The sequence below is a fragment of the Doryrhamphus excisus genome, linkage group LG12, assembly GCF_037039965.1.
Source record: "Doryrhamphus excisus strain RoL-2023G ecotype Guam linkage group LG12, RoL_Dexc_Guam_v1.1, whole genome shotgun sequence".
Taxonomy (NCBI): Eukaryota; Metazoa; Chordata; class Actinopteri; order Syngnathiformes; family Syngnathidae; genus Doryrhamphus; species Doryrhamphus excisus.
In genome coordinates, this window is record NC_136368.1 from 21,488,884 (window position 1) to 21,504,696 (window position 15,813).

Genomic DNA, 15,813 nt, shown 5'->3' on the forward strand with positions numbered 1-15,813 from the left:
ACCTCCGTTGTTAGCTAGCTCACATTAACTCATTGAATATATCATTTTTCTCGAAAAAAACATTATTTCTGTTGGGTTCGGAAATTTTAACACAGACTCATTTAAAAGAATTTCTTGTCATCATATCACAAAGGCATTGCTTGAAATTAAAAAACAAATATGCCGGTACACGATACGGCCAAAACATGGGGATGCCAGACCATGACACCAACAGGAAGTGAACACGGAAGACAATGGAGTGGCCATTTTACTCCACGGAAGCAGACAAAGCAAGGCTGTTTTCTTAAATAATATCATTTTTTATTTCATGAGTCTACAAAGAATCAATACAATCTAAAGTAACGACGTAAGTTTAAATTATCATCTCTTAGTTGCATCACAATAATAATAATTCAAGATGTGAAATATTTACAATGAAAAAACACAGCAAAAAGGGAGCAACAGTAACCTTTGATGTACGACCAAATGCAAAAAAAAAAAAAACACCAAACTGCTCAAACACCAAAGAGCTCCAATAGCAAAAAATTGAAAAAGATTTCAATAAAAACGCCATGAAAATCAGATGTTTCATAAACATTATCCACAATATTTGTACATTTGGTACGTCTTGGTAAGTAAACTCACGTCTCCAAAAGTGTGTATATTGCATATATGCCGTTTGTACCTTAAGTGGAGGCCAACAACTCATTTGTTTCTTCAAAATTTGCAGCTGAGTCACAGCAGTAGAAAAATGGCGGCGTAGCGTTTGCCAATACTATCCCATCCCGCGAGTTATTCCGTTGGAAAAGAAAAGGAGAAAAAGGAGGCAAACCACAAGTGGTTAGCGTATAACTTAATTAGTGCTTTCGTTGCATCACTCCAACACAAACTATGTACACTTTCAAACAGCACAACGTATTTCACCGCTTCTTCTTCTAACCTCACACTATTTACACGCTCCAAGTACCAACAGCAAACGGGTTTGGATCCTTTATTCTGTCTTTTCACTGCATATTGTGGTGTTCTGTCAGGGCTTTGTGCGTGTACTACATTCAACGCGTCTTGTGTTACAATCTACTAAAGTTTGTAAGTGCAAGACCATGCATTCGCTCCTCTGCCCGGGGATTCGCCCAAGGCTTCCACGATGGCAGCGCAAGGCCCTGGTGTGGGTTTAAGCTTTGGACTCGGGTTGACCACATGGCTCGGCGCCGCATTGAGGCAAACGGTGAGTGTGTGTGCGTGTGTGTGCGTGTGATGTACAGTTAAGACTAGGGATGGGCATTTGACTACATTCCATTCATCAACTGGACATACTTTTATCAGACTTCATGTGGAAATATTACATCAATAAAAGGTACAATATGGTGAGAAAAAATACTTTCAGACAACGTCCACAAAAAGAGTTGTACATTTATCACGAAAAGGCATCGGAACATCAATCAAAACATGAAAAGTCAAGATTTTATGAAAAAGGTTGAATTTGTTCAAGAATGAGATTAGCGGAAAATCATCAGAAGTTCAGGAGAATTTAAAAATATACGTATATATTTTTCCAGAATAAAGTCCAAATATGGGAAAAACAGACTTGTCATTTCCTGATGAAAAGGCATCGGAACGTGAGACACAATCAAAATTTTACCAATAAAAAGTTGTATTTTTAGCTCAAAAGTCCAAATATTCAGAAAACGGTGGGTTTTATGATATAAAAAAATATACATTTTCAAAGACTAAAAAATAAAATATTCAGGGGAAAATAAAGTTAGAACTTCACAAGGAAAAATATTAAAAATGTTCAAAATCTGTTGGAATTTTAAGAGGAAAGGAAGAAAAATTATTATGGGAGAAAAAGTAAGTCAAAGAATAAAGTAAAGATGAGGAGGAAAACGATAGAATTTTGCAAGTTACAATTTCTAAAAATGGAATAGAATTTATAAAAAAAAATGTCTGGATTTTCTGAGAATACATTTTTATGCAAATTTTTGAATTGACCAAAAATAAAGCCCCAAAGTAGTTTTTTAGAAAAAATTCCAAATATTAATAAAATAATCATTTTTTTACTACGAAATAACTAAGTAAAAATTATATTATGAAAAAATGTTTTGTAATTTTGTGCTTTCCTATTTTGTTAAGGAGGAATTTTAGGCGAGAAAAAGAATTCCGACTCAACTCATGAGTTGATCGTTCATACGACGTTATGGATAATGCCCATCCCTAGTGCTGACACACAAAGAACATGAAGGAACATTGGCTTCCACCCGACAGGTCAAAGGTGAACAGGTGAGCAGGTCCAAAGTGTTGAAGGTGCTGAGACTTTGGCTCAGATGTGTGGGTGATCAATAACCGATAAATATAATCATACATGATCTGCGTGGAAATCTCAGAGTGGCTCATTCTTTGCGACTGAAGGTCCAAACTTGACGGCCCATCAAGGCGGGAGTAAGGCTTTGGATTGGTGATACCGTTCTTTTAAAAAATAAAAAAAAGAGAGAGAGAAAATAAATATTTCATATATATTTCTATCAACTATGGGGGGGGGGGGGGGGTTAACCAACCTGTTTTGTTGTTATTGAGGTAGGTTTCTTTATTTATTAGTTTTTTTAAATATGTACCAAAATGCCACCTGGTTGAATGATTATTTATAGAAATTCACACATTTGGAAAAGCAAATGCATACATCCGTGATAAATAAATAAATATTTTGTATGCATTCATTCCTTTATTTGTATTTCTTTGTGGTTGTGGTTTGCTTTTGTGTCTTTTCAGGGTGTCTCACCGGCAACCCTTCATACGCACATCAATGAAATGTTCTCTGTTAAGTCATCAGCAGCAGCAGCGTCGGGTGGCTCCTCAAAGGAACATTTGTGGCAAAGGTCAAGTGTCCGTGTTGCTATGGTGATGACTGCAGTCCCCGTGACCTCTCGGAGACGACAGCTGAGAAGGGGGGCGGGGGGCCGGGGGGGTTGTCAGAGGACATCGGCTGCAGTGCGCGGTCCAGCTGTTGCCGAGGCGACATCGTCACTTGGCTGCAGCGGCCCAACCCGACGACCAGGAGGGAGGGGAAGGAGGGCGGAGTCAGTGGCCTTCATTCTGAAATAAAAAAACAAAAACAAAAATCGGATTATTACCTTTAACCAGACCTGCACCAAAGCAAATTCTCAAAGCCCCCCCCCCATTATGTATACTTGCCAAAATGGCTGAAAGGCAACTTCAAATGTACTTTTTCTATTTATTATTATAAATGTAGTAAATATTAATAACATATTTTTTTTACTTTATTATGTTTACTGTATTTATGTTGTATTTATGGTTTGTTTTCTTGTATTGATGTTTAAGTTTTATTTAATTGTATTGGTTTTATTTAATTGGATTTATGTTTTATTTGACTTTGTTGAAATATATATAACTATACGGAAGTGCATAATAAAGTCTGAAAGTGATGGATGGAAGTGTGAAAAGAAATTTAATTATACCAAAAACAAAATTGTATAAATTCCGAACTAAAAGCTATATAAAATATATGGGAAAATGTCATACTATAACAAAAATGTAAATAATTTAAATTTTGGATTTATATTAATACATTTTCTAATAGAAAAAAACTTTAGAAATGATGGAAAATTACTGAAAAAAAACTTATAAAAAATATGGACATTTAAAATACAATCATGTGGTCAACAAAAGCGGCCATTGATCACATGGTGTCCTGGCTGGTCCACCCATAGTGGAAGCTACTAAAATGATCAAATGGATACGTGGTCTCTTAGTCTACTGTAAAATGCCCATTACACTCCCGAGTTATTCCCATTCATAGCTCGGCCACAGTGTGGCTTTCTGTCCCAGTGGAAAACAGAGCTGACCTTTGCCCCCGCTGCCCCCGCCCCCATGCACTTGTTTGAGAGCTTTCATTTGCATGCAGCTATCAAACAGGAAGTCTCAGGCGACAACACACACAATCACAGCAGCTCGGCCGGCCGCATTTCTTCCCACCTCCCCTCCCAGCCCCCCCCCCCCCCCCCCCCCCCAACCCCCCCAACCCCCCCGGAGGCGAACAAGAGCTGTTTTCACAAAGCTGGATGTGATCGTCATTCTCTAAAACAAACCTTTCATTCAGTCCAGGCTGACCCCCGCCCCCCCACAACACTCCTACTATAAACACACACACTTTGTTCTCTGTTTGCATCATAAATTGCTCAAATGAAGAAGATCGTGTCATCCTAAAATGACTTTTGGGAAAATACACAATTCCTCAGCGTTTGGGTTATTAGAGGGCAAAAAGAGAAAGGTGGAAAAACCACAGTAACGGAATCAACCAGACTCGGAGAAAGGGGAATGCAGTGAGGTCATGGGACCGCCGGCCCATAACAATCTGTGTGTCCGGGGGGGGGGGGGGCTGGTCCAGACAGTAGCCTGTCGAGGCAAACACTCGGGTGAGGATGACTGAGATCTGCCGGGAAAATGACTCATTTGACATCTTAGGATGAGTAAAGAATAAAGCCGTCCTGAGGAGACCATGAATAAACGTCACAAATGTCATAAACGTCACAAATGTCATAAACGTCACAAATGTCATAAACGTCACAAATGTCATAAACGTCACAAATGTCATAAACGTCACAAATGTCATAAACGTCACAAATGTCATAAACGTCACAAATGTCATAAACGTCATAAATGTCATCATGTGTCAGCACACAAAGTAGGAAAACAACAGCAGGGACGTGGTGGCCACAGAACGGGGAAGGGGGGGGGGGGGGGGGGGCGGGGTCCATCAAGGAGTTCTGAACCCAATGGCTCCTACAACCCTCCTCTTTTTTCGGGGGTCACATAAAAACGCCCCCTTGCCGTCTGACCGCCCCCCCCCCCCATTCCTCCCCCCACTTACTCTGTTCATTATTTATTTAGCATTTAGCTCTAGCAGGCTAGCTGGCTCCATTCAAGGGGGCGGGGCCTGGTCTTATCTGATGACCTACAGCATTTACAACTTTGGGATAAAACACACAAAATCAAAACAGGCTTCTCTACGAGTCTTAAAACAGAGTTGTCTAATAGGACGACAGCTTTTGGGGGGCCACGGGGGCTGGGGAGCAGCCTCTCTACAGCAAACAAGTTGAGCCCAATCAACAGCGCCTCTGCTGGTAGCAGCCAAGCGGTGCGCCCCATTGTGCCTCCTCCCCATTGTGCCTCCACGATCCCAGACCGTTTTGGTATATACACCAGTTGGTACATTCAGGCTCCAAAAGCCTGTTGACGTGTAACCAAAGAAAAAGTGTGCAAGTCCAAATGTCAACGCGATGAGCAGGCTGGGATATGTTGTGTTTACATTCCGGGCTCCTGCTGGCTGACTGGCCAAGTGGCTCCTCCCTGAGCTAGCCGTCTATCATGGGGCCACTCCTCGACACAAACAGCAACTGCCTCCTGACCTCTGACCTCCCACACCTCTGCCTGCCAGCCGGGCTCAACCTCTACGACTGGGGAGCAAGGACAAAACAACTGAGGACAACGTGGCTTCTGAATAGTAGTGGTTGTCCATGAGTACTAGGATATCTTCTCAGGGGACAATAGTACACTGAAAGCTAGTAAACGTGAGAGCAGTCAGCGTACAGCTGAAAAAGACACAGCGGTGAGTATGAGTACACAGTGGACATGTCCAAATTGTGTCTAGCGCTGCCTTAATCCTCTTGGGCATGCAATTCAGCTGAGCTGTACAGGTTGTTACTGGAATCCTCTTCCGCTCCTCTACGATCCCATCACTGGTGGATGTTGGCCACCTTGGACTCCTCCACCTTACGAGAATCACCTCCTTCATTGGTGTGTCTGGGCTCAATGCCCCCTTGCAGTGAACCGCAGCTCCCCAGTCCTGGTAGCACTCATGCAGCCCCAGGACATGATGCTCCAACCACCACGCTCGACTGGAGGAAAGACGGAATGAACTCGCCACTCGCTTGCGTTGCCAGCTATTTCCACAATAACAGCCTTGTGTTGACTTCTTTTCAGTGGACACTAAATCCAAACTGCTACTCAAAAAGTATTGTAAAGTGTACGTGTGGAATGAACTCATCAGTACACTAGAAGGTTTGTTTTGATCTGGGACAAGGCAAACAAAGGTCCACGCCTTCGTCTGAGGAATGCTTGGTATTTGAGTTGTTGTGTTGCATCATCTCATCAAATAGCTCAACTATCAGTCTCATCTCTGGAGGAATCACAAGTCAACATGTTGGACCAAGCATGCTCGGTAAATAAACGTTGTTGGTTTGATATTTTGACTTTATTCCAAATGACAGCAATTGTTTCCATTACAGTTTTTTTCAAGCTATTTAAACTTTTTTAATTTTCTTATTTACTTTCTTATTTTATGATAATTATGACTCTTTTTTTTGACTTTTCTCTTGTAACATTGTGAAGACAATTCATGAATATTTCAATATTTATATTATACAATATTTATATATATATTCATTAATATTTGGAAGTTATTTCTAGTCGGAATATTACAGTTATTCTCTTGAAATGATCACCTTTTGTCATTAGATTACGACTTTTTGCCTTTGCAAAATGACTAATGATTTGTTTTATTGTTAAATTGTATTTTTAGAAGGCGCCGCGGGCCATTCAAAAAAACCCCAAACCAGCCGTGGGTGGCACTTTGGACACCCCTGGTGTAGGTCAGAGTTCACCCTCAAGAGGCCACAGCACGCCAGCTCGAGACAAAACAAGCTGCTCAACAATGTTTAATCCCCGAAATGAAGGTAAGCCTTCTTACCTGCGAGCTATATTGAGAAGAGGGTTGATTTTGTTTTCTATCTGCGAACAGAACATCCCGCCCTTGTGTACTCTCAGGAGTTATGTATCATGCTGCCTGTAGGGGAGGAGGGGGGCGGTGAACGCCGGGACAGGTGAAGACTCGAAAGAAACTAAGTGTTCCTTCGTCTCTTGTGTGTCATCAAATAGAGATAGCGAGGCCTTGTTTGGAGAACTAACGTCAAAAAGGAGCACCGTGTACTGGGACTACATGAGTGTCTTTACATACATAAAGTACATAATGATGACACTCGTCATATATGATTAGCTTAAGTTGCTACATGCGTCCTTCCGTGTGAGATGCCAGCGAACAGCAACAAAAACATACTCAATGCCAAATATAGCATGTGTGTGTCAATGAAGAAAAGGGAGGAGGACGAGGAGGAGGAGGGGCAGGGTTGGTTGCGTCACATGATTTCTGCAAAACAGAAAGCGATGCCTGGAGAGAGAAGAGGCGGGGATTCGGGGGGGAGGGAGGATGCAAAAAAAAAAACCAGGAGGAGGGGTTTCTTGAACCGCCCCCCCCCCCCCCCCCCCAACCACCACCTTCTCCCTGTTGTTGTGGCAGATGGTGGCCGGTCATTAGCGTATTGTCACTCTCCTCCTAAAAGAGCCAGATAACCAGTGAGTGCTGCTTGGTGGGGCAGGTGCAAATACTCCTGACTGAACCCCCCCCTTACACATAACCCACTCTCGACCATCTGCTGGCGGCTGCGCGTATGCAGACAGGAAGACGCACGGACAAAGTGGAGCGGCGTGTGTATTGGGCGGCTAAATTGGGCAAGGCATGGAGAGAGTGAGTCAGATTGTCCCCTAAAAGCAACCATGCATGCAAGATGGCTGCTCCGACAGAGAGGACGAGGATGCTTGATGAAAAGGTGGTCTAACCTACAATCTTGGAAGCTTCCACAGGGTGATTTCAGGAAAAATGGCTGCATCTCTCTAGTTCCCATGGTCAGCGAGGTCAGGGGGTGTGTCCTGGAAGCTAACCAGCCAAGTCGGGGCACCAAAACAACCAACCAATCGGCGTCTCATTTCTAAAATATATTCTGCATTAGCGTAGCATTGCCATCGGGGGTATCAAATGTATGTGTTTTTCTTGATAACTCATAAAAATACTACATTTGAAATCAACAACCCAATAAAAAGTCAAACCGAGTCCCATTCTGGGACCCAACCCCCACTAAAAAAGCCACTACTCCACAGTGCAACAAAACACTCCATATACAGCAATATATAGAATGCACCCCCCACATATTCACATGTGTGTTGAATTTTAGAGCAGCAACTGCCTCCCCTCACCCCACCTCCCTCCCTCCATCCCTCCACTTCACCCCCCACAGGGTGACTGCAAATGCCAAATGAGGACACAGGATTTAGGTTCCTACTGTTTCAAACGAGAAGCGCTGAACGGAATGTAAACTATTGGATTGATAGCAAGAAAGAAAGCCGCTTAATCCCTGCCCTGAGAAGCAGTAGAAGCAGAAGTTGTAGTAGTAGTAGTAGTAGTAGTAGTAGTCAAAGTAGGGGATATCCATACCTGCCCATAACCCCTAACTAAAATTTGAGTATGTAAAAGCCACCCAAAAGGGGTGTTGGGGGTTGCAATGATCAATTCATCAATTAACTGATCTTTAATTGTCCTTATAGTCCTTTAAGGAAGCCAAATGCCCTTTCTTCGTGCACGATGTGTTCAAAAGAATGCTAAAAATCTCAAATATTCACCTTCCAAAAAGAAATGTTTCAGCGCCAACACCTCAGGTTTTATTCACATAGCATAGCATAGCATAGCATAGCATAGCATAGCATAACAATAACCTATCTATGTGTTGATGTAACCGGTGTCAAAGCCTTAGCATGTTTCAGAAGTTGGTCTTGGGAAAATAATAAAAAAAAACAAAAAACCCGCCCCTCCCATCCCCCTTCAGAGTCTTCCATGCTGCCAGGTCAGAAAAACAAGTGAGCATTCACCTCTCCCAGCAACCTTTGCACACTGCCCCGCATTCCAGTCCTGAAACCCAGTACCTGACAATTGATAAACAACTGACTCACTTGTGTTTCTGGGGAACCCGATGACTTGCACCGAGCGCTCCCGTTTGAACAAGAAGAAGAAGAAGAGCCAGAACCTGCACACAGACTAACAACACCAATTAGGACTTGTGGTGTTTTTTGCCAACCAAGAGAGGAAGTACTTGACAACAAGTCCCGTCGCTGGGTTTGTCTTTTTCAGACAACAGCGACTTCTGACATGCCCCCGTTAGGTCACCTATCGGCGTAAATAATCCCTGCCTTTTAGAGAGGCATGAAAAGCCAGTGATGCAACAGCACAGAGAATGAGGTGAAAGGTGATATTCTGATTGCAACTGTTCTTTCCCGGAAAGACGAGGCGTCAACAGTGTAGTATTCAGTCATATAAACACAATAGCAACCAACACAGGAGCCATAAACCTGTTTTTACACTCGGGTATAAAATGCTGGGTTTTTGCAGGTGTCACTTGATGGGATAAAAAAAGAAAATACTAGATACTTGGTGCTCAGTTTGATGTGATTGGCGTAACATTCACACTGCTGTTTTCATGGGATCAAGCCTCCACAGTTAAGAACATTTGCATAAAGGATTGACTTGATTGGGCACCTTTTGTGACGTAACCCAAACCAAAACGACGTGTAATGGGTTGAATAATAAAGTTATTTTTATTTTTCTGCTATATTTACATCTTAGATTTGAGGAAAAGCGCTCAAAATAAAGGTTTAAAGACAAATTGTCAACACATAAACACACCGGGAGAACGCAGAGCAGAGCCCAAGTGAAGCAAGCAGCACCAGAGTTCACTAGCAAGCGGATCCAGGCCCATTTCAAGCTCATCGCACACACTTGGCCGAACGAACCACACTAGCGGAGCAAATGCACTGGAGTTCACTTTAATCCAACGACAGACCGAATCCATGCCAATTATCTTGAGCAATAATACAACAGGTCTTTAGATACATTTTAGTAGAGAAGTACAGCAAACATCACGCTGCTGTGAGATTTCTCCATGTGTCATGGGTGTGACGAGGGAGTGACTAATCCTATCTAAACATCGCCGCCTGCACCTCACAGCCATGTTTGGAACAACTTCCCTCGGTCACCGTGACACATAAAACTGCACAACTACAGTATGGTATGTACTGTAGGTTGCTGTGCTGGTCAACAACCTGCCCAAAGAATGCAATATTGGTTTTGATTAGGCTCATATTATATTATATTAATCAGCTTTGGGCTAAGCAGCGAATGTACACAGTCAACTATGTGGCCTGCTGCAGGCAGCCAGGCAGCCAGGCAAGCAGGCAAGCAGGCAGCCAGGCAGGCAGGCAGACAGGCAGGCAAGCAGGCAAGCTGGCAGCCAGGCAGCCAGGCAGGCAAGCTGGCACACTACATCGCACAATTTTTCATAACTCCGGAATGAAAATGAGCTGAGCGCTGCTAAGCAACCGCGAGTCAATCTGCAGAGTACACAGTAGCACTACGACAGATCCTGCTCCAGTGATGATACCACTCCCTTCATGAATGAAAGCCTGCTTGAATGAGTGTGTGTGTGTGTGAGTGTGTGTGTGAGTGTGTGTGTGTGTGTGTGACTTGCAAAGGCACTCACCTTTCACGGCGGCAGCAGTCGTCTCCTTGAAGCCCAGGCTGGCATAAGGGCTGGAGTTGAAGCCGTTCATGCCATCCTTGCAGCCGCAGCCCGGCTTGAATCTGAGGAGGCCGTCGCAGTCCCCTAACCTGCACCCCCCTAACCTGCACGCCCCCAGGGTACCCTCCATCAAGTTTAAGGCAATGTAGTTGAGTCCATTCTGATAGCCGGCCGACGTCTCCCTGCACATGCTGCTGCTGACGTAGTCCTCATCTTGGCCCTCGGGGCTCCTCACGCCGCGGGATACATTCTCCACTGAAGCCGAGCTGTGGCGCTTGGTGTCGTAGGCAAAAGACGGGCACACGGGCGTGACGGTGGTGGTAGAGGAAAAGGTCTCTGAGCTGTGTCGCCGGCGTCCTTGAGGGTCGGCTCGGATGACTTTTGCACCCCTGTGAGGGTCTGCAAGGGTGACAGACATGGAAGGGAGGAGAAACGAGTCCACTGGCGCCGACGGCACCCCATCCACCACAAGACTGCTGTCAAGGCTCAGTCTCTGGATGCAAGCGGTGGGGCTGGCGGCGGCGGGGGCAGCATCAGCGGCGCACAGAGAAGCGAACGTCATCTCGGTGTAGTCTTCCTTGACTTGTATCTTGTGGTGCTGGAGGGGATATTCATCCACCACCTCCCTCACCTCGCCGCCTTTCCCTTCCTCTTCCTGTATGTCATGCAGAGCAGGCGAGTCCACGGTTTTCGGTGAGGTGAGGTCCAAGTTAACGTAGTCCGAGGGCGGCTGTGACTCCCCGTTGGTCGCCCCGGCGGATGTTACGGCATCACTGGAAGCACTGCTGAAGTCGATGTTAATATATTCCCCAGGACTGCGTGGCTCAGAGGGCAGAGGGTGTTCGCTCATACATGGTAAGGTTTTGAGGGAATCCAGAGCCAGGCGGGTGGGCCGACACGCCCTACTCTTGTGCGCCAGGCCTCTGTCACTCAGAGTCAATCTTAGAGGAGGGGGAGCAGATGAAGGAGTCCCGCCCGGTGATGCCGCGGAGTCTCCTGGGGGGACAGGACAGTAGCTGGACTCTTCCTCTATCCTCTGCCTCTGTAAACACATCACTACATACTGGTCAGTGTCACTGGAACCAGTGCGGTGCAGTTGGCCTTTCAGTGAATGCGGGAGGGTGCTGTGAGAATAAGGCTGCCTGTGCTGGTGCTGGGGGTGTGGTTCTCCTCCACAAGTGCCGAGGGTGCAGTCTCTGGGTGTGAGCAACAAGAGAGGGTCCACGGGGGACATGTTCAGGTATTCGCCATTGGCCAGCTTTCCATCAGTGCTCTCCACGGACATCTTGATGCCACACCACATGCGCATGTAGCCATTGTCCTCCAGGGAAATGCTGCCTGGGGAGTCGGCATGCGGGGCCAGCCCTGCTGAGGAGGAGTGCATCCGGGGATTGATGATCTGTTTAGGAGCAGACACACACATCGGGCTCATGGGCATGTAAGGGTCCAGCTTAGCTCCTGACGTGTGCGGCGCCACGCCAGGCATCATGGCCATGTAACCACTGCCGTCGCTCCTCTGGACATCCCTGTAGTCATCGGGGAGACTTCCTTTAGGGGAACACCTGCGAGAAGACAGGCTTCCACTCGTATTCGTGGCTCTCATTAGCGTGTACTCATCAAGGGAAGCCGACGACACTTGGGGGAGACACCTCTGCTGGCGGGGGGTGGTCAGGGAGTACGTGCGTTTTCGGTAAGCCTTGTCCAGCTCCGGCAACCAACGATAGCCGCTCTGCTGTTCCATTAGCATGTAGCCCTCAAGCCCACTGCCGTCCCGCGAGGGGGGGGTGTCTGCTTTTAGAGACTCGGGGGTGTTGCTACCGAACGTAAGAGGCAGCCGGAGGTCCCGCGCATCTGCGGGGCTTGAGCCGTACTCCTCACACGATATGAAGCCTGCGTCACTCGGGGAGCCCGAGAAGGAGGCACTGCAACTGGAGGGACGAGGAGCGCTACTATCCGGGCACGAGGACAGGCTGGCCAGACTCGGGGCGGCCGTGGGCGGGGAATGAGACAGAGGCATGGACATGGACTTACTGTGCTGGAGGGAGGAGGATTCAAACGTCCGACAAGGGCGGGCCGTAATGGTGTGAGACCTGCTCAGAAGGGTGCGGTGGACCCCCGGGCTGAGGGGGCTCCCTGTCACGGACATTGGGCGTGTCATGGTGCCGTCGCCCTCGCTGGCCGTGCGAATTCTACAGGAGGAGAATTTACCCACAGGCGACGTTGTTGCCATGCTGTCGGTGCGCGACCTCCGCAGGAGGCCCGTCTGACTCGGGGGGAGGTTGTTCAGGTGCCTCCTGGTGGGCACCGAGATGGGGTTGGTGCCCGACGACTGGCTTTTGCTGCGGGGGCGGAACTCTGACAGCTCCTTCATGGCTTTCATGGCTTCCAGGATGGTTTCGTGGATGTTCTGCGCCACCACGGAGTCGTCGGCTTGCATCCAGAGCTCGCCGGGTCCTGTGGCTGCTGAGCGGCCCACCTCCATGAAGAAGAAGTTGTCGGAGTGGCCGCACCTCCGGATGTTCATCAGCTGCAGGATGACTGAGGCCACTTCTGTGTTGAGTTTGACAAAGCTGATAGTCCGACTGGAGAGGCAGAGTCTGTACACGCCGGTTAGATTCCTGCTCTGCCCCAGCCCTTTGGACTTCATGTTGACCTGCCATACCTCCTTATAGGCGGCGCTCACCGGCGTGATCACCCCGTAGCTCGCCTCGTCGAATCCCACCAGCGAGGACGCGGAATTGGACGCCGAGCCGTCGTGCTCCCTCCCCTCCGCGATTAAATCCGTCAGCACCCGGTACCAGCCCTCCTGCTCGGCTTCGCTGTCCGCCGCCACGGCCAAGTACTCGTCCTTGGTGTAGAGAGCGATGAGATGTTTGTGCTTGGCGTCCGCTCGCTTGTTGACGTTCAGGCAGCAATCCAGCGGAACGACCCTCTTGGCGGCGGACTTGTTCCTCCATTTCTTCTCGCTCTCGTAGTACTCCAGCCGGGCAGGGCAGCCGTCGCCGGGCTCCCTCAGCACGAAGAAGCGCTTGTGTCCGTGCTTGTGCTTCCTCAGGTAGCCGCACTTCTTCACGCCGGTGGCCGGCAGCGGTGGTCCGGCGTCGCTGGGCGGACTCGCCATACTACTTCTTCTTCTTCTTCTTCTTCTTCTTCTTCTTCTTCTTCTTCTTCTTCTGCCGGCGCTGCTGCTAACAGGAAGCCGAAAGCGGGAAAACGAGGCGCTTTTTCTTTTTAAGCTTCAATCCTCGCCTTGCTTTTCCCGCAGCTCGGCGATAAATAACACATGTCTGCCGCTGCTGTTGGTGTCCGCCGGACTGGGGAGGGAAAACAACATGTGACCATCTACACACTAAAGGAGGAGGCGGAGGTGAAAATGGGAAGAGGAAGGAAAAAAAGCCACTACGCACACAGCCAGTGGGCGGGGCTCTCTCAGCTCATTGGGCTCATTGGTGGATTGGACGTAAACGCAACACAGCCGGCGAGCCTCCTACTACTGACACTCTGCCATCTTCCGACACTCCGGAGCGTAGTCGGGACGCAGTATATTTATTTTTAGGACGGCCAGCATTTGGCTGATGTCAAATTTATCCAACGGAGACAGCAGTTTGCGTCATTGGGGACGCTTGGATCACCCAAAATCACGTTGAGGCTTTGATGTTTTGCTTTCATAAGCGGCCTGAATGCATCAGAGAAAACAATCTATAGCCAACTAGCCGCTGATTTTTTACTGTTCTGTAGAAACGGCATCAATACGGAAGAAACAGGGTCTTCTACATTCTCATATTATCAGAAGACATTTCTGATATTGCTGGTAAAAGAAGGTCTTGGTCCTCCTTTATTCCGTGTCGCCAAACAGCATCAAAGTCCTCAAAGCCTAATTCAGATGGAGCATCATGGCTGGGATGGAGGCCTCGTCTTGGGTCACCGGTTCCACAATAGCATGTTGGCATTGGCTGAAAAAGCGGACATTTTCAATAACTATATCAATAATAAGCACTCCACATATCTTACTTATTGTGTGGAAATATGGGCTAATAACTATAAAATCAATCTTCACTGGCTAAATGTACTGCAAAAAAGGTCAGTAAGGATAATTCATAAGGCCGCCTACAGAGAACATACTAACTCCTTATTTGTAAAATGACAAATACTTCAACTTGCTGATATAGTTCATCTTCAAACAGCTAAAATAATGCATAAGGCTGAAAATAAGCAATTAGCTCAAAATGTCATCCAATGCTTCTCTACAAGAGAGGAGAAATATGATCTCAGGGAAGAAGTACATTTGAAACACTTCTATGCTAGGACTACGTTATGCTAGCCATAGCATTTCAGTATGTGGAATCAAACTATGGAATGGATTGAGTAAGGAAATCAAACAATGCACAACGATGAGCCAATTCAAGAAACAATACAAGCAGTTGATGTTTGCTAAATCCAAGGATGAAGAGTCTTGAACCAGTCATGATGTGCTATATATATCACTATATTGACACGCTCTATGGTACCCATTATGGCATTGGATGCTCATATCACCATATCAAATATATATATATAAAATGTTAGTAAAAAATAAAAAACATTAAAAAAATTGCAATAAAAAATGAAACTATATTAGGAAAGCAGGAAGTGAACAAATGTAACAGTTAGTGATTGTAAAAGTACCAGATGGAGGGGTAGGATTTAATAAGCTTTGCTTCTTCCTACTCCTTTTGGACATGTGGAACTGGGAACTGATTATGGGATGCACTCAATTGGAATCTGATGCATGTTCAAATGAAATGAAACCATTACAATTACCATTACCATTACCATTACCATTACCATTACAATTACCATTACCATTACCATTACCATTACCATTACCATAAAGTTTCAGGTGAAGAGCGGTTGCTTGAGTGTCCTTTGAGAAGATAAATGGTTATAAAACGTTCAAAGAAAGATGAGGGGTGTGCTGGCTTTGGTGGCGGTGGTACGGCATGTACTGTTTTGAACATCGAACAGTTGACTTAGTTGACTTAGTTTGGAACACTTTGTCAGCCTTGACACAACATGTAGAATGGCAGAAGTAGTGCAATAGAAGAACATGACAACAGTAGCCTTTTGCTGTCACCACTGCTGACCATAACATAACAGATGAAGAGGCAGCACGGCGCCAACAGCTTTGGGTTTGGTGGCCGAAAGGACAAGATTGCGGCTACAATGCGTCGAGGGGCTGCGGTCATCCAGGGAAAATAAAGAGTGGAATCGCTGAGAAGGAATCGCCTCCTTCGTATCGATGGAGCAGGACGAGGTGGCTCGGGTATCTGGTCAGGATGCCTCCCGGACGCCTTACTGTGGAGGTGTTCACACCAGATCCAGG

The 15,813-nt window shown here is 46.4% G+C and overlaps 1 protein-coding gene across 1 annotated transcript; it reads right to left on the reverse strand.

The window, feature by feature from the left end:
• Positions 1-611: 611 nt before the first annotated feature.
• On the reverse strand, positions 612-13,825 carry irs2b (insulin receptor substrate 2b). The gene is made up of 2 exons (XM_058082325.2): positions 10,413-13,825; positions 612-3,066 (listed from the first exon to the last, which is right to left on the reverse strand). The coding sequence occupies exons 1-2, from the start codon at positions 13,570-13,572 to the stop codon at positions 3,062-3,064; spliced, it is 3,165 nt and encodes a 1,054-aa protein (XP_057938308.2). The 5' UTR covers positions 13,573-13,825; the 3' UTR covers positions 612-3,061.
• Positions 13,826-15,813: the final 1,988 nt, after the last annotated feature.